Source organism: Polyodon spathula, chromosome 16 (assembly GCF_017654505.1).
Source record: "Polyodon spathula isolate WHYD16114869_AA chromosome 16, ASM1765450v1, whole genome shotgun sequence".
Taxonomy (NCBI): Eukaryota; Metazoa; Chordata; class Actinopteri; order Acipenseriformes; family Polyodontidae; genus Polyodon; species Polyodon spathula.
In genome coordinates this window covers 19,912,256-19,931,261 of record NC_054549.1, presented here as the reverse complement: position 1 = coordinate 19,931,261, position 19,006 = coordinate 19,912,256, and the positions used below count along the sequence as shown (strand labels likewise).

At 41.0% G+C, this 19,006-nt stretch overlaps 1 protein-coding gene across 4 annotated transcripts; it reads left to right on the top strand.

Moving 5' to 3' along the window:
- The first annotated feature begins 42 nt into the window (after window positions 1-42).
- On the top strand, window positions 43-18,644 carry LOC121329093 (caspase-9-like). 4 transcript variants are annotated; one of them, XM_041274427.1, is made up of 11 exons: window positions 143-226; window positions 5,357-5,507; window positions 6,901-7,126; window positions 8,032-8,127; window positions 8,680-8,735; window positions 9,660-9,836; window positions 10,513-10,602; window positions 11,753-11,900; window positions 12,834-13,022; window positions 13,358-13,467; window positions 13,586-13,722. In XM_041274427.1, the coding sequence occupies exons 2-11, from the start codon at window positions 5,376-5,378 to the stop codon at window positions 13,715-13,717; spliced, it is 1,356 nt and encodes a 451-aa protein (XP_041130361.1). In that variant the 5' UTR covers window positions 143-226; window positions 5,357-5,375; the 3' UTR covers window positions 13,718-13,722. The 4 variants fall into 4 exon arrangements, with proteins under 4 accessions (XP_041130363.1, XP_041130361.1, XP_041130360.1 ...); XM_041274426.1 differs by lacking the exon at window positions 143-226 and adding an exon at window positions 272-496; XM_041274428.1 differs by lacking the exons at window positions 143-226; window positions 13,586-13,722 and adding exons at window positions 277-496; window positions 17,194-18,644.
- Window positions 18,645-19,006: the final 362 nt, after the last annotated feature.

The window sequence follows — 19,006 nt, the reverse complement described above, 5'->3', positions numbered from 1 at the left end:
CACCCAGCGTAATAGCATCATTTACGAGAGGCGTGGCTTCAATGAAAACAAGGAAGAAACTCACAAAATCATAATTTCGCTGTTTCGCTTTCAGGGACGGGTCGTGTTCAAACTGATTAAAGGCATTTCAAACGAAACTAATGTGTCAATGCTCGCCCAACCACAAAAACGGGTTCTAACAAATGACAACAAGCAAGGACGGAAGATCACATACGGAACTGGTGTGGTAAGTACCGCTAGTACATAGTTACGTTGCATTCAGTTTCAATGCACAGTAAATTAATACACTACTTGTAAACTTTAGAATACCGGTAACTTTACATTCTACTGATATTGTGCTACACATTATATACATGTGCGTTCAGGGTCCTAAAGACACACACAATTGATTCTGTATTTAGTGTTAGAGCAGTGATCCATGTGTGTGCATATCTTCAGTGTTTACTGATCGCCTGACTGGGACTGACTGCTGAGTTGAATCGTCGCTGGTTTACAGGTATGGCGTTTGATTATGTTTAGTGTTGTGACTGAATCGATTAACAGCACAGGCAGATAATGTATATATTGGTTGTTGTTAGGATTTGGCTTATTCAGTTATTCAGAAAACTAACAAACCAATCTGTGTTTTGACCCAGTAAGCGTGCAGTTTAGCACTTCAGTAAAGTACTGCTTGTCTGCTGTAATGATTGATAGTTGCAGTAACTCGTGGTTTGTGTGTTTGCTACCTATGATATACAAACACTCAATCCAAGCATATTGTAATACTCTCTCAATCCAAGGATATTGTAATACGCTATCTTAATCCAAGTTTATTGTAATACTGTATCTCAATCCAAGCATATTGTAATACTCTATCTCAATCCAAGCATATTGTAATACACTCTCAATCCAAGCATATTGTAATACTCTATCTCAATCCAAGCATATTGTAATACTCTCTCAATCCAAGGATATTGTAATACGATATCTCAATCCAAGTTTATTGTAATACTGTATCTCAATCCAAGCATATTGTAATACTCTATCTCAATCCAAGCATATTGTAATACACTCTCAATCCAAGCATATTGTAATAATCTATCTCAATCCAATCATATTGTAATACTCTCTCAATCCAAGCAAATTGTAATACTCTATCTCAATCCAAGCATATTGTAATACTCTTTCTCAATCAGTTTTAGGCATAGTCTTTTTAACCAGCAGGGATGGAAATAAGACCCCCGTTGCATAGCAGTTAGATCCATTCCTGGCTTTATTAGTGTCTGATAAGCCACATCTGGGCTTCTTACCTATACACTGGAGCTAATCAAGCTAGTATTAAAATCCAGAATAGGTGAAACTGTTATGCAATCTTATTTCCATCCATGACCAATATCATTGTACAGGTAACAACTGTCTGAAATATGAAAACCCTTTTAAACAGTCCTGAAGGGATGAGCGTTGATTATGAAAGTCCAATTGTATAAATTTCACTTCTCCATAGGTTTAGTGTGACTCTCACTACCTCACCAGCAGCATTAATCTAGTCAGTTTCACTTCATTTTAATGTGTTACAATAGCTACACTGAAACAGTAACACTATAAATACCTAGCTACAATGCTATAAGGAGTGGTGTGTAGACATCTCTGATACAGGGTGCAGACTTAAAGAGGTACTTTATACAATCAACATTTTCCGAATACAGTATTTACTTTTTTGCTTTTTAATATATCGTACTAATCTTTGTGTTCTGTATTATTCTTTATAATTATAATAGCGAATCCAGCCAAAATGCTGCTGAAGATTTCTTAAGACTGATTGTGAGGATGTGACTGTGGGGAAGCATATTAACGTTGCACAGGATTCAGTGTACAGAGCAGCAATAATATGCTTCCCCACTTTCTCGCTGTCAGCTTAGAGGGATCTTTTCAGAAGCAACTTTTGATGAAATAGTTAGTTAGCATGGTAATGATAATAACACAGGCGTTTAGGCTCATGCCTTCATTAGCAAGGAAGTAGCAGTGTTCCTAAAAATAGGGCGTTACTTGTCCCCACGTGCTGCTACAGCTGTTTAAATAACGCACCTGTCATTTATTTTCTTCATTGTTAACATCCTGACAACTTTTTACACTTATAACGCTAAAGTCTGTTTCAAAGCTCTTTTCAAAATGTCTGCTCTAGTGCACTGGGGTTTGAGATCTGTCCTCTAAATCACTGCAGGAAGAGCGTTTAAAAAACGTTTGTTTTAAAACAAAGCAAAAAAACATAAGTCCTCTGGCTTTTCTGTTCCGTACCACATCGTGGATCGTTATTGCTGTGGTACCTGTCTGACAATGTGGAAAATAATGTCAGTGCACTACAGCGGCCATTTTGAAAAGAGCTTTGAAACAGACTTTAAAGTTATAAGTGAATCAGGATGTAAATGAAAAATGACAACTAGTTATTTAAATAGTTGTAGCAACGTGTGAGGACGGGTAGTGCTGTAATTTTTGGAACCCTGTTGCTTCCTCTTTAAGCTTAATGACTTCTGTCTTTCATACAATGTTGTACAAGCAACACTGGGCTGGTGCCCCATTGTGAAAAGGATATGAAGGAAAGTAAACCAAATCAAATAGTGTTCGGAGATTGTTAGTACAGGTTCCACACATGTCATAATTCAGCCAAGTAGTGTCCATGTGTCTGCAGGAGAATGCCCTTAGACCGTGTTTGTATATCACAGTTAATCTAATGTGCAGTGTCAACCCTTAACAAATCTAATATTAAATACATTGATTGCAATGGCAAAAACAATCTCTTCACATTCTTTTATAAACAATCATCCTATCCTGTGTCATTATCCAGTTGTAAACTGTAGTCCCCATGCTAGAGACCATTCTCTAGTCACCAGATAAACCTGCTTTTTATAGCCTATATGCACTTGCATGGGTTCAGTTAGAACTCCATATTCCTGACGGAGCAGCCAGGAGACTGACTGTGGGATAATACTGAGAGGGACTGCCTGGCAGCTCTGATAATACTGCAAGGGACTGCCTGACAGCTCTGATAATTCTGTGAGGGACTGTCTGGCAGCTCTGATAATACTGTGAGGGACTGTCTGGCAGCTCTGATAATACTGCGAGGGACTGTCTGGCAACTCTGATAATACTGCAAGGGACTGTCTGGCAGATCTGATAATACTGCGAGGGACTGCCCGGCAGCTCTGATAATACTGCGAGGGACTGCCCGGCAACTCTGATAATGCTGCGAGGGACTGTCTGGCAGCTCTGATAATACTGCGAGGGACTGCCTGGCAGCTCTGATAATACTGCGAGGGACTGCCCGGCAGCTCTGATAATACTGCGAGGGACTGCCCGGCAGCTCTGATAATACTGCGAGGGACTGCCTGGCAGCTCTGATAATACTGCGAGGGACTGCCTGGCAGCTCTGATAATACTGCGAGGGACTGCCCGGCAGCTCTGATAATACTACGAGGGACTGCCCGGCAGCTCTGATAATACTGCGAGGGACTGCCCGGCAGCTCTGATAATACTGCGAGGGACTGCCTCGCAGCTCTGATAATACTGCAAGGGACTGTCTGGCAACTCTGATAATACTGCGAGAGACTGTCTGGCAGCTCTGATAATACTGCGAGGGACTGCCTCGCAGCTCTGATAATACTGCGAGGGACTGTCTGGCAACTCTGATAATACTGCGAGGGGCTGCCTGGAAACTCTGATAATACTGCGAGGGGCTGCCTTGCAGCTCTGATAATACTGCGAGGGACTGTCTTGCAGCTCTGATAATACTACAAGGGACAGCCCGGCAGCTCTGATAATACTGCGAGGGACTGCCCGGCAGCTCTGATAATACTGCGAGGGACTGCCCGGCAGCTCTGATAATACTGCGAGGGACTGTCTGGCAACTCTGATAATACTGCGAGGGGCTGCCTGGAAACTCTGATAATACTGCGAGGGGCTGCCTTGCAGCTCTGATAATACTGCGAGGGACTGTCTTGCAGCTCTGATAATACTACAAGGGACAGCCTCGCAGCTCTGATAGCATATGACATGGTTTATTTAGATTTCCAGAAAGCTTTTGACAAAGTCCCGCACAAAAGATTAATTCTCAAACTGAACGCAGTTGGGATTCAAGGAAACACATGTACATGGATTAGGGAGTGGTTAACATGTAGAAAACAGAAAGTACTGATTAGAGGAAAAACCTCAGAATGGAGTGTGGTAACCAGCGGTGTACCACAGGGATCAGTATTAGGTCCTCTCCTATTCCTAATCTACATTAATGATTTAGATTCTGGTATAGTAAGCAAACTTGTTAAATTTGCAGACGACACAAAAGTAGGAGGAGTGGCAAACACTGTTGCAGCAGCAAAGGTCATTCAAAATGATCTAGGCAAGATTCAGAACTGGGCAGACACATGGCAAATGACATTTAATAGAGAAAAGTGTACGGTACTGCACGCAGGAAATAAGTGTACATTATAAATATCATATGGGAGATACTGAAATTGGAGAAGGAATCTATGAAAAAGAACTAGGAGTTTTTGTTGACTCAGAAATGTCTTCATCTAGACAATGTGGGGAAGCTATAAAAAAGACCAACAAGATGATCGGATACATTGTGAAAAGTGTTGAATTTAAATCAAGGGAAGTAATGTTAAAACTGTACAATGCACTAGTAAGACCTCATCTTGAATATTGTGTGCAGTTCTGGTCACCTCGCTATAAAAAAGATATTGCTGCTCTAGAAAGAGTGCAAAGAAGAGCGACCAGAATTATTCCGGGCTTAAAAGGCATGTCATATGCAGACAGGCTAAAAGAATTGAATCTGTTCAGTCTTGAACAAAGAAGACTACGTGGCGACCTAATTCAAGCATTCAAAATTCTAAAAGGTATTGACAGTGTCGACCCAAGGGACTTTTTCAGCCTGAAAAAAGAAACAAGGACCAGGGGTCACAAATGGAGTTTAGACAAAGGGGCATTCAGAACAGAAAATAGGAGACACTTTTTTACACAGAGAATTGTGAGGGTCTGGAATCAACTCCCCAGTAATGTTGTTGAAGCTGACACCCTGGGATCCTTCAAGAAGCTGCTTGATGAGATTTTGGGATCAATAAGCTACTAACAACCAAGTGAGCAAGATGGGCCGAATGGCCTCCTCTCGTTTGTAAACTTTCTTATGTTCTTATGTTCTTACTGCGAGGGACTGTCTGGCAACTCTGATAATGTTGTCACATTCTGAGATGTTGACCCAGAGTCATTCGTCTGTCTGTCTGGACATTTCTGATCAACATATATTCTGATGCATTAGCATGCAGATTTATATAAGAAAACAAATAACCCTATTTTCACAGTGGACTCTCTTCTTTTTTTATTCTAGAAATCTTTCTACGGTCATAATGGATGCCAGACACAAGAAAATTCTGCAAAGCAGACGCTCCTTTCTGGTGCTTGAATTGGATCCATCTCTGCTGTACGACAAACTGATTTCCACAGGAATATTCAATCAAGACATGATTGAGGAAATAAAGGTAGACTCATATTTGATTTGTCTATGGGCCTGATTGAATCTTACACTGTGGCTTTGTAGCAGGTGTTCGTAGCGGTTGGGCTCCGGGAAATATTCGATGAGAATTGAAGCCCTGGATACAGATATAGGTCCCAAGCGACTCAGTTAGTGAAAGCACTGTCACTGGCCTTGGGGCTCAGTAGAGTCGGGACAGACAGACAGACAGGGGCTCACGCAAGACATTTTGCAACGTGTAGCGCTGCTATTGCTTTCATGAGGTGTTGCACAGATCAGCGTGGAAATGTACCGCTAGACCCGTGGACCGCTGAGCAGTGCCGCTCAAATCGAATCCAGAGCAGTTTTTTAAGGCTGCCACGCGGTATCGCCAGTGGATTAACCAATTACAGCCAGCACGTGGTTACCAGGAAAAATCATGAATGAAACTGTTGTCTACGGAGGTGCCCAACACCCTGAAGTGCTTAATCCCGCCCATATTTCATACAAGGACAGGCAGATCAGCAACAGCAGTGATACAGGCGGCAAAATGCCTGGCGTGCCACGCCTGTCTGGCCCTGTAGCCAGTTTGATACTCATCATTTTCTGCCTTTTTTTTTTAAATTATTATTTCTGTAGTTCACTACTATTTTTTACTAAATAACTGGCTGTAAAATTATATATTTTCTAACACTTAGTAGTGCACCTGCATATAGATGACAGAAAAACAAGTTTGATAAACAGTAGAATATATGTGGGGCATTACAGCTATGGCCAAAAGTTTTGTATCACACCCTGTAGAATTCAGAATGTACTTTACCATATTGAATTCCATCTTGCTTTTTAGTTTTCCAAAAATTGAAAAATGTGACATCCTCTATGGCAGTAGAAAATATTTATATTGTATAATAATTGTGAAAATAGGTTAATATATTTTGTTATTAAAATCTCCATACTAAGCAGAGATATTACCAAACTACTGGTAAGCAAGGTGAAAAGAGCTGGTTTAACAGTGATATCACATGCTGAGCTTCAATCCTCCTGATTAGAAAGAGCTGGTTTAACAGTGATATCACATGCTGAGCTTCAGTCCTCCCGAAAAAAGAGGGTTGCAGTAGCAAGGTGGCGTTTGAATTGCTTGTTTCAAATCATGGGTTTTATGAAAAAGCACTTGTAAAACATACACCGCTAGAGAGGCACCATAGAACTGTGACATAATGCAGTCTGTATTGAATCAATCTCTACCATGAGAGACACTGTGGAACTGTGATATAATGCACTCTGTATTGAATCAATCTATCATGGAGGTATGGTGCACCACTGTCTCTAATTTACTTTAAAATTTGTAAAAAAAAAAAAAAATTTTCACTTCAAATACAAAGCACTGATAAAATCTTTGAATGTTGTTTTTCTGTGCTCAGAGCGCAGGACCTCGCAGAGATCAGGCCAGGCAGCTTGTGATCGACCTGGAGACCCGTGGAAGCCGGGCTTTCCCTGCCTTTCTGGAGTGCCTTGTGGAAACAGGCCAGAGCCATGTGGCAGACCTCCTGAGCGCTGACCTTGGGATTCAGCCACCTCGTTCCCTTCCCATTCGACCCATCCCAATACCCATCCCAATACCCACCTCTCGCAATCATGGAACACAGCGTGAGTATGATGCCCTAATTCCCTTCCCATCCCAATACCCATCCCCATACACATCCCAATGTGCATTCCAATACCCATCCCCATCTGCATCCCAATACCCATCCCCATACACATCCCAATGTGCATTCCAATACCCATCCCCTTACCCATACCATCCACATCCCAATACCCATCCCCATACACATCCCAATGTGCATTCCAATACCCATCCCCTTACCTATACCCATCCCCATACACATCACAATGTGCATTCCAGTACCCATCCCCTTACCTATACCTATCCACATCCCAATACACATCCCACTGTGCATTCCAATACCCACCCCCATACACATCCCAATGTGCATTCCAATACCCAACCCCATCCACATCCCAATGTGCATTCCAATACCCATCCCCATACACATCCCAATGTGCATTCCAATACCCATCCCCTTATCTATACCCATCCACATCCCAATACCATCCCCATACACATCCCAGTGTGCATTCCAATACCCATCCCCATACACATCCCAGTGTGCATTCCAATACCCATACCCATACACATACCCATACCCATACCCATATACATCCCCATACACATCCCAATAATGGAACCAAGTGTGAGCATGATCCTGCGAATTTCGTATGGGAATTACTGGATTGTATCTAGTCATCCCCGCACTCACACACACACACACACACACACATCTGGAAGCAAAGTTTCTTTTGAGCCAGGGCACTGATGTTTTTACTGACTCAGTAAACTGACAATGAAAATATGTTTCACAACTAGCAGATTAAGCTATCCATCACTATCCATTTTTAAGGACAATCAATAACAATTAATAACAGTAAAATGTTAATTTATTATATGTAAGTGCAAATAAGAGGCAAGTTAAATGCAGTGATTTATTTTGCAGAAAAGGAAATGGACAAACCAGACAGAGGACACATCTCTAGAAAGGATGAGGGTGTGGCATATTCACCGGAAAAGAGTCCTGATCGCCCCATTCAATGTGAGTCCATTACACACCACAGGCCTTTTACACTGCATGCTTATCAAAAACGGAATTTATTGCTGTGCTTGTATCATTATTATTATTAGAATTCTAATGCCAGGATTATTGCCCACATTGCCAAACAGGTAACAGCAATAAGGACCCATGATGTTACGCGGAATACAAAGCCTGGTTTTTATTTTCTAATAGGCAGGCCCGATCCCAAACATGAGTGCATTAAAGCTGACATCTTGAAAAGAGCTTTGAAACAGACTTAAACAACTATTTACATGTAAAAAGTTGTCAGGATGTTAAAAATGAAAAGAAAAATGACAAGTACATCATTAAAACTGTTGTAGCAACACATGGGGACATATAACGCTATGTTTTTAGAAACCTTGCTACTTCCTCTTTAAAATACAGACCATTTCTGATCAAATTTGTAAATTGTTATAAACAGATTTAATTACCAGCTACAGAAAATGAACAAATGTAAAGTTCTAGGAAAAGCAATTCTAATGTGTTTGTGTGATAAATATGCAAGAAGTGACAGGGCTCTGTTTGTTTTAGGTTCTGAAGGAGATGAGCCTCCTTCTATACCCAGACTAAGGAGAGACAGTCTTCAGGTACAGTCCTTTCATCTTGGATATCAAACTGGGGAAACACTATTGTTCTGTTAAATACGCATAGCTTGATTTATACTAAAAACCTTTACAATACTAATTTACCAAATGATTCCATAGTTCAGTCTTCTGTGAACTTGTATCATAAAGTAAACTGGTTGACAGCCCACTTCATTTCCATTCCCCACAAGCAGTGATAAGCTCCTCCCTTTAAAACCTACTTGTGAAAACACGATGATCCAAATAGACACTACCAGCAGCAGCAGAAGGTTACGCTGCATCTTGAAGCGCTGGTAAAAACATGTAAACATTATCAGACTAAAAATATTACAGTATAACACTGATATTGCATGTAAATATTATCAGACTAACAATACTACAGTATAACACTTTGATGTGTTATTCATGTAAATGCTATAAAATCTGAATTGATTTTTTTTTTTTTATTTAATTGTAAATGACTCTTTTCATTAGGGGGTCATGCCAGAGCAAAGTGTCACTCTTCCTCTCTCTCTCTCACCTCTCTCTTACTCTTCCTCTCTGTCTCTCTCACTCTCTCGTTCTTCTCTCTCACCTCTCTCGCTCTTCCTCTCTTGCTCATCCTTTCTCTCTCACTCTTCCTCTCTCCCTCTCTCACTCTTCTCTCTCACGTCTCGCTCTTCCTTTCTCTCTTGCTTTTCCTCTCACTTCTCTCGCTCTTCCTCTCTTACCTCTCTCACTCTTCCTGTCTCTCTCTCTCTCCCTCTCTCACAACTCTCTCGCTCTTCCTCTTACCTCTCTCTCGCTCTTCCTGTTTCTCTTTCTCTCTCTCTTGCTCTTCCTTTCTCTCTCTCTCTCTCTCTCTCTCTCCTCTCTCTCTCTCTCTCTCTCTCTCTCTCTCTCTCTCTCCCCCCCCTCTAATTATTTGTTTCATTTTATTTTTTGCAGATGTACAGAATGGATGCGAGGCCTTGTGGTCGATGCCTGATTATTAATAATGTAGAATTTCATCCAAACAGTAATCTGAAGAACCGCACAGGATCTGACATTGATTGTGCCAGACTTGAGAAACGTTTCAAGTCATTTCACTTCATTGTTGAGGTGAAGAGAAACCTCACATCGCAGGTAAATAGGAATTCACCTGGGTTGATTTTCCGTCCCACACTTATGCTACCAACAGTATACTCTCTGCTGTTTAAAATAAAAAGGGCCATATTTTCAAAGTGTTTACTCTGGTCTTTAATTAACTGTTTTTTGAACAGAGACAAATTCAAGTTTATATTTTTGCTTGAGGGTGCTTGGGAGACCTTGTGTTATATTACTTAGTTGTTTGGTTCTGACTTTGTCATTGGCAGGTGTTTCTCTCCATCCCAAGAATAGGACTTAATTAAGACTGTAGCAAACACTTTTTAAAGGGGCTGTCAGTGATAATTTGACTTACACGTTCTTCCTGCCAGTGGCCTGGCCTGCCCTACCTAAAATTGACTTCTAATTTGCAAGTGTGTTTGCAAGCCCAGTGATGGCCAAACAGGGAATTCAGCTTGCCTTGACTTTGGAAAAGAAACAGAGAAACCACAGAAGGGAGCTAACATATACAAAATAACTGGCCACTTTTATGAAATTTCACTCTAATATTTTTTGAAAATACAATAGATTTTTTGGTCACATACAAATGTAATAAGAAATCCACCTTGACATTATCTTAAGAAAGAACTTTGCACATCTCTAGTTTTAGGAACCCTGTCTACAATGTTGCTTTGGTGTCATCCTGTAAATACTCTTAACCTTTCTCCCAATATAGGCAATAAGACGAGAGCTGCATGCCTTGTCACAGACAGACCACACCGCCTTCGACTGCTGTGTTGTAATAATCCTGTCCCATGGCACTGAGGTTAGGGGGCTGGGGTTGGGGTTGGCATTAGCGTTGGGGTTAGAATACCTTGTTACAGAAAGACCACACTGCCTTCGACTGCTGTGTTGTAATAATCCTTTCCCATGGCACTGGGGTAAACTGACAGATTGTTGCTTTTCTCTTTGCTGACAAAATATTTCCATACATTTTTCCACCATGCTTATCCATTCATGATCAGTATTGGGGTGTGACACTAGTCTGATTAAATCTGATTTTTTTTATTAGATTTGATGGCTCCTTTTTCAGGTAGGTAATGAATTACACCTCATGTAAACAATTACACAGTTACTGTTCATTACATTTAAAAAAAAGGCTAAGACACGACGTGGGAATCAGAAAGTGCTTCCAGTGCAAGTCAAACCTTGCATGTCGCAAGAACATGCTTTTCACAGCTGGAAAAGGGCATCAGAGAACAAGTGGGTGCCATAACTGGATCTCATAAGAATATTTCTAGTTGCAGCCTGCTGTAAAATGTAAACTGTACCTGAGAAGTAACTGTTTGTAACTAACTAGTTAAAATGTTGTTCAGGTCATTTGTAACTGTAATGGATTATTTTTTTAAAAAATAACCTCCCCAACACTGTTCATTATGTAGGTCTTAAATGTGTAGTTAAATAATTTGTTTTTTATTTTTAAAAATGTAATTAACATGTTTTAACCAACATGATATCTGGTACTACAGTAGGTTAAAGAAATCTCTGTCTGTAAGCCATGCTTGAGGACTGTGGTACGCTTCCTGGGTCATTTCATCTGAAGATTGGCTTCGTTCCTGTTAATAACCAAGCAGCTGCTTCCTGTTGACTGAGCCAGTAACGTGACCCAGAAGAAACTGCTGAGGTGAAACGACCCAGGAAGTAAAGCAGTAACAGACTTGCTGGAAGGCAAGGCAAGCACATTCTTTAACCTTGTGTGATACAGAGGTCTGTTTAATATGAAATCCATGTTTTCTTTAACATGTGTCTCTTTAAGAAGTACCTATTTCAGAGCTGTGTAGCTAATGGAAGTGGAAGGGGTCAGATTGAAGGGATGGGAGGTTAGCTACAATCACTTTAATTAAAGGTTGTGTCTTCTCATTGTATTGAATTTAGTGTCCTGGATTCAAATGATTACTCTCAATTCTGTTCCACAGGTGAACCACAACAGGTTTCCAGGTGCTATCCATGGTGTTGATGGCCCAATAGTTCCTGTTCAGAATATTACCAATTATTTTAATGGACAAAACTGCCCAACACTACAAGGGAAACCCAAGCTCTTCTTCATCCAAGCGTGTGGTGGAGGCAAGTACTGGCTGCAAAAATCATACAGAGAAATAATTGAGAGAAACTTGGTAGGGTCTGAAAAGTTACATTTAACTAATCTGTTGTTCTTGTTTAGAATCACTGTGTATATCTTTGTGACTGTTTAAAACTATTGAACTCTCACAAATGTTTTTCTGTCTAAGCTGGTTCACCACAGTGGAAGCAGTAACCTGCACTAGTACTATACTACAGTTGTTTTACAGAAATACAGTGAACTGCACCTCTACAGAAATACAGTGAACTGCACCTCTACAGAAACACACTAAACTGCACCTCTACAGAAATACAGTGAACTGCACCTCTACAGAAACACACTAAACTGCACCTCTACAGAAATACAGTGAACTTCACCTCTACAGAAACACACTAAACTGCACCTCTACAGAAATACAGTGAACTGCACCTCTACAGAAATACACTAAACTGCACCTCTACAGAAACACAGTAAACTGCACCTCTACAGAAATACAGTGAACTGCACCTCTACAGAAACACACTAAACTGCACCTCTACAGAAATACACTAAACTGCACCTGTATAGAAATACACTAAACTGCACCGCTATAGAAATACACTAAACTGCACCGCTATAGAAATACACTAAACTGCACCTTTACAGAAATACACTAAACTGCACCTTCTTGAATGTTTGCATGTACCTGGAGAATAACTTTTCATTGTTCATTTCTTATTTTAAACTGCTGTAGACTATTCTGTACAAACTGTTGATATGTCATGGCCATACTGCTAGCTCTCATTTAGATTGTACTGCTGTGCCAGCGGATGCATGTTACTTGCATGATTAAAAAGCAACAGTTTCTAACGGCTGCTGCTTCTTGGTGTCTCAGATACAGGGTTTGGGAGGGTTAGGGTTAGGGATATATCTGCAGCTGTTTCTTCTTGGTGTCTCAGATCAAAAAGACACAGGGTTTGAGGTCTGTCCAGATGAGTTCGAGCCGGCGGCCAGTGGCATTGACAATCACACAGACGCCATGCCGATGTCACCCAGGGAGGAGCTTGGGAAATACTCTGATGAGCTCGATGCCAGAGCAAGCCTGCCCACTCCCAGTGATATCTTAGTGTCATACTCCACTTTTCCAGGTAAAAAAACAGTCAAACTCAGATAGGTTTATTTTAGTTTTTATGTTCTGTCACCATGGCATAAAAAAATACAAATTGAGATACAAACTCAGTATTATCAGGACTTCAGGAATACCATTTGTGTAAAGTTGTGTAGTGCCAGATCTGTTTTAAAATGAAAATCCATGTTTTTATAACATGTGGTTCTTTCAAAACTGCACATTGAGAGCTATGTAGGGAATGGAAGTGTACAGCAGGTAAAATGTGTGGAATAATATCGCCTACAGTCCCTTATAAAAGGGGTACAATTGAACATTCCCTTATTCTTTCCCTCTCATGTCATTTGTATTTTTAAGGGTATGTGTCTTGGCGAGACACACAAGCAGGTTCTTGGTATGTGGAAACTCTAGACAATGTTTTGGAAGAATTTGCTGGATATGAAGACCTGCTTACTTTGCTGACGATGGTAAATATATATTTGATTGTTTTTTGTTTTTGTTATATCCCACTGTAATAAACAAACACATTTTTTCCGGTTATTTGAAAACATTTAAAGTTCTAGAAAGTATTTCTTTTTCAATTAGGTTTTAGAAGCTTTATTGGTCTTCCATAACTTCGGAACACTCAAGCATCAAGATCTTCTCAAAGCAAGAGGAAGTACTAGAGGTGTTAGATTATGTTACATGGAAAATTTACAACTGAATAAATATCATTAACCCTTTATAGTCCATTTATTCAGTGCTTGTCAGGCGTGTCAGGTGCAATTTATTTTCACACACGCTGTTTATTTTACACATGCTGTTTAAAAGTGTTTTATTTTCACAGTAAAACAGGTTTAAAAGGCTCTGCCCTGCATGTCTGTGATATTCTTCAAGCGCCACATGCGGAAGCAGCTATCTTCTTTGTTTGTGTCCGTGTTATCTCTGTGGTGCAGGGGTTATGTGTATTGCTCAGATATACCCCTTTTTATTCCGGCTTCTCTCAGCAACTATCGGTCTCACTCAGCCATTGAAAGATTTATCATCTTTTTCCAGAGAAAAAAATGACTAGGGACCTGTGCTTGACGTCTTTTTGATGATGTTGGACAGAAAAGGGAGAATTGTAATGTCGCACCTGGTCCAGCATAGGACTGCAAAGGGTTAAGGAACATCTATATTTAAGAACAAAATAAATGTTTGGAAGAGGTTAGGGTTAGGGTTGAAATGTTTGGAGAAGAGGTTAGGGTTAGGGTTATCCGTGTGGAGTGCAGGATGTAACTTATCTTCAGTGTAAAGTTTGACATGTCCAGAGATATTGTTTTCTATAAACTATTGCTTTAGTTTAGATGAGTTTCAGATCCAGCACATTGTGCTGAATCATTTTGAAATCTTCCTGCATGTTTTATTAGCCTGGTCAAGTGAAGAGCCATTACAATACAATACCGTACCATCAGCACACAGGTTATTCATGTATATTGCGAGTATAGATCCCTAAGGAACTCTTTTTGAAATTCAATTATATGTGAAATGAATCCCTCTGATTTTGTATTTCCTTCTCACCTATACTGATATCCACAAGTCATTCACTCCGAAACTCATGCTCCTCTGCCTCCTCATGCTCCACTGCGTCCTCATGCTCCTCTGCGTCCTCATGCTGTTCTGCGTCCTCACGCTCCGCTGTGTATTCATGCGCCTCTGCGTCCTCATGCTCCTCTGCGTCCTCATGCTCCTCTGCGTCCTCACGCTTCTCTGTGTCCTCACGCTCCTCTGCCTCCTCATGCTCCGCTGTGTATTCATGCTGCTCTGCGTCCTCACGCTCCACTGTGTATTCATGCGCCTCTGCGTCCTCATGCTCCTCTGCGTCCTCACGCTCCTCTGCGTCCTCACGCTCCTCTGTGTCCTCACTCTCCTCTGTGTCCTCACGCTCCTCTGCCTCCTCATGCTCCGCTGTGTATTCATGCTGCTCTGCGTCCTCACGCTCCACTGTGTATTCATGCGCCTCTGCGTCCTCATGCTCCTCTGCGTCCTCATGCTCCTCTGCGTCCTCATGCTCCTCTGTGTCCTCACGCTCCTCTGTGTCCTCACGCTCCTCTGCCTCCTCATGCTCCGCTGCCTCCTCATGCTCCGCTGTGTATTCATGCTGCTCTGCGTCCTCACGCTCCACTGTGTATTCATGCGCCTCTGCGTCCTCACGCTCCTCTGCGTCCTCACGCTCCTCTGTGTCCTCACGCTCCTCTGTGTCCTCACGCTCCTCTGCCTCCTCATGCTCCGCTGTGTATTCATGCTGCTCTGCGTCCTCACGCTCCACTGTGTATTCATGCGCCTCTGCGTCCTCATGCTCCTCTGCGTCCTCATGCGCCGCCGCGTTCTCATGCTGTTTTGAGTTGTCACGCTCCTCTGCATCCTCACGCTCCTCTGCCTCCTCACGCTCCACTGTGTATTCATGCTCCGCTGTGTATTCATGCTGCTCTGCGTCCTCATGCGCCGCCGCGTCCTCATGCTGTTTTGAGTTGTCACGCTCCTCTGCATCCTCACGCTCCTCTGCGTCCTCATGCTGATGTGTCCTCATCCTCCTCTGTGTCCTCATGCTCCTCTGTCCTAATGCTGATGTGTCCTCATGCTCTTCTGCGTCCTCTTGCTCTTTTGCGTTGTCATGTTCCTCTGTGTCCTCATACTGCTGTGTCCTCACGCTCCTCTGTCCTCATGCTGCTGTGTCCTCATACTGCTGTGTCCTCACACTCTTCTGCATCCTCATGCTCCTGTGTGTCCTACACTCCTCTGCATCCTCATGCTGATCTGTCCTCATCCTAAAAATCGAACCATTTGATAATCGCGATAATGGGAAATTAGCTAGTCACATTGCCAATAGCAAAGTGAACCGCAGATAAAAAAAAAAAAACAACACAATCCATCACATCCACATTTTCCACCTGTACGCTTGCGCGATTTCGACTGAGTGGATTTCCACTCTGATAGGTGAAGCTGCCAATTGTGCCTATAGAGGGCGCTCTGTGCTGCTCATGATTTTTGCTGTTTTCAACTTGTATCAGTGAAGCACAATGTTTGTGCATTTTTTAGAAGTCTAAATGCTCTGATAAACATAAATAATAATCACAATACTCATACTTTGGCGGTTTTAGTTGTATTTATTACAGCTGCTACGTTTTAGTAAGCAGTAGCAGTTGCTTGAATTTGTGTTTTCAGTTTTCAGTGTTTGAAATGAATACATTTCTTACTTACAAAACTAAAACGAAGGAAGAAAACACATAAGAGTCTACAGAAAGTGCAAAGTGACAGAAAGTTATAGAGTCCCTTTGGCTAATGTTTATGCTGGCTTAAAAAAAAGTTTATCATTGTTATTCTAGTTTAATGTTGAGGTTAATGTTTTTGATACTGTAAACATTTCAAACAACACACGTAATTATACTGAGGTGGGAAGTAAATGGTAACGTGATAAACATTTACAGTGTAGACTATTTTGTATTATATATAATGACTTTGCAGAATAGAGAGTGAATACAAGTGTTTCCAAAGAGATTCCTAAATCTTTTAATTCTGTGCATCCAAAGACATGTAATTACGTTTTCAGAATGAATCTACTGTTTGGTATTCTGTCTTAAACCAGCTGTGAAAAATATGTAAAACTGCTTTTATTGTGACTGGTGCCATTCACAATGAGTGAAAGTTGTAAAGGGTACTTTAGCTGAAACCTCCCAACAGAAGGGGTACAATGTCAAAAAAGGGTTGAAAACCCTTGCTTTAGGCTTGTTTACTGGTTTGCTATTACAGTACTTGGCTGTAGGAATGTGATTGGTACTGTTAAGTGTACAACAAAGGGAACTGTGTTTCAATCAGGATTGTCAGTCATTCACATCATATGTATTTAGATAGAAATATTCAGAAGATTGAAAACACTTTAAAACTAAACTTGAATTTATAGTACATTATTTCAAACCACTTACACAACTAGAAAATAATTACTGCCATTTGTAATGCTAAAAATGATGTAGCTAATTTTAATATCATATCGTAGAAATCGAAATTTCAATAATAATAATAAATACGGATCAATAATAGTCAACTGTTATTTTGTTATCGTTTCAACCCTACAGTGAACACAGACGCACATACTTCATTCTATCCAGGGCCAAGGTCTATCATCCACAACTTCTAGAATGGCAAACATTTGTTTCATGTTTTCATCTATTCTTCAGGTAACGGACAAGGTGTCACAGATTTCAGCTAAAGGAATCTTCAAACAGATGCCTGGATCCTTCAATTTCCTGCGGAAACGTATCTTCTTCCAAGTGAATTGTTTAAATGACAAATGAAATTCTCTGTCATAATTTACCTACACAATTCAATTTACAAATTATGCAAATAATGTCCCCTTTGTGCTAAATGAGTCAAACTTCAAAAGGCAAAGTCCCTCAGTAACAGGGAAGTATTGAGTGACTAGAAGGGCCAAGGTGTTTAATACACTGTGCGGAACAGGTGAAATGAATGCTTCACCTTGTGTTCAACAGATTTGTGTGTCTGAAGAGAACAAAGCTGTTTCCAGTAAGTGTCACACTAAACATTCAAAGTTGTTTGTATTTTTTTGTATATTTCATAGAATAACTTTAATTTGGCACAATGCTCCTGTATTGAGTAGGCACAAGAGCTTCCCTACAAAGTTGTGCAAGTAGAAAAGCACACCTCAGTCCCAAATTCCCCGATATCTTCACAGTTCATAGTGGTGCTGGATTGGGCCAGGGTGCATGGTGGTTTTGAATGCTGAGCTGAGATCACCAAACCCACACCTCCATTTGCCCGCTGCGCCACTGAAACTTGCGTATTTGCAGTTTTGTGCTCTTAGCATGGAAGGGACCAGTCACATAAGTGCATTTCAATATTATGAGCATTACATTTTCTACAGAATCAGTTTTTTTAATTGAAAGAAATGGTCTTCATGTATAAATACTGTGTCTCCGTTCCTAATGAACATGTTTACTACTCACTGGAAGTAGTGTGGCATACTGCCTGTAGTGACAATCTAATGGGAAACATTGATCTTGAGATTCAATTGGAATATATATGTAACTGTTAGATCTAAACTGTACTGCTTGAATGAAGTCCCAGCTGTGTATCACATGGTTTTGTTTTTCTGTTGATTTCATTAGTATTTCTTCAAGTTTGTTTTTGATACCTTTTTAATGGACCAGCTTATGATGACAAGTTAACATGACAAGAATAACAATATCCATGGAAACTTTGTGATGGAATCACAGCCAAGTGGATATAACAGTCCTTTTTGTTGTTTCCCCCACTAGTCTGAGGAAATGTATATCAGTTGGTGCACCTCATTCTTCGGTGTACTAGGTATTTATTTAGCTCTTTTGATGTCAGGGAAATCAATATAATAATGAATAATTGTAAAGTCTTTGCCTGTAATGCCTACATTTGATGTAAGTACTAAATGAGGAGTAGACTACTTTAAGAACATAAGAACATTTATGAATGATATGAGGCCATTTGGCCCATTTAAGCTTGTCTGGTTCCGAGCAGTTGATTCAGCTTAAAACTTTGCAAGGTTGGGTTTGACTAGCTAACCCATTCCATCCCCTCACTGCTCTCTATGTGAAAAAGAGTCTCCTTCAACAACATGACTAGTTAGCCTATTCCATCCCCTCACTGCTCTCTGTGTGAAAAAGAGTCTCCTTCAACAACATGACTAGGTAACCCATTCCATCCCCTCACAGCTCTCTGTGTGAAAAATAGTCTCATTCAACAACATGACTAGGTAACTGACAGAGAAGGAATGAATCTTGGTTATAAATCTCCCTCCCGACCCGTGAGGGCGCTGCAGAAAGGGAACAGTGTGCCCCAGACTGGATAGTCTGACAGTTCATTCCAGGGGAAGGTGAAAGTTGGCCAACTAGAAAGGGGGTGGTGCCAGGGTACATCAAGTCGTCGCCCCAGAAGGGAATCGATGTTGCAACCGCGGATTGGAGGAGAAACTGTTGCACTCGTTAACCAAGGGGGTGT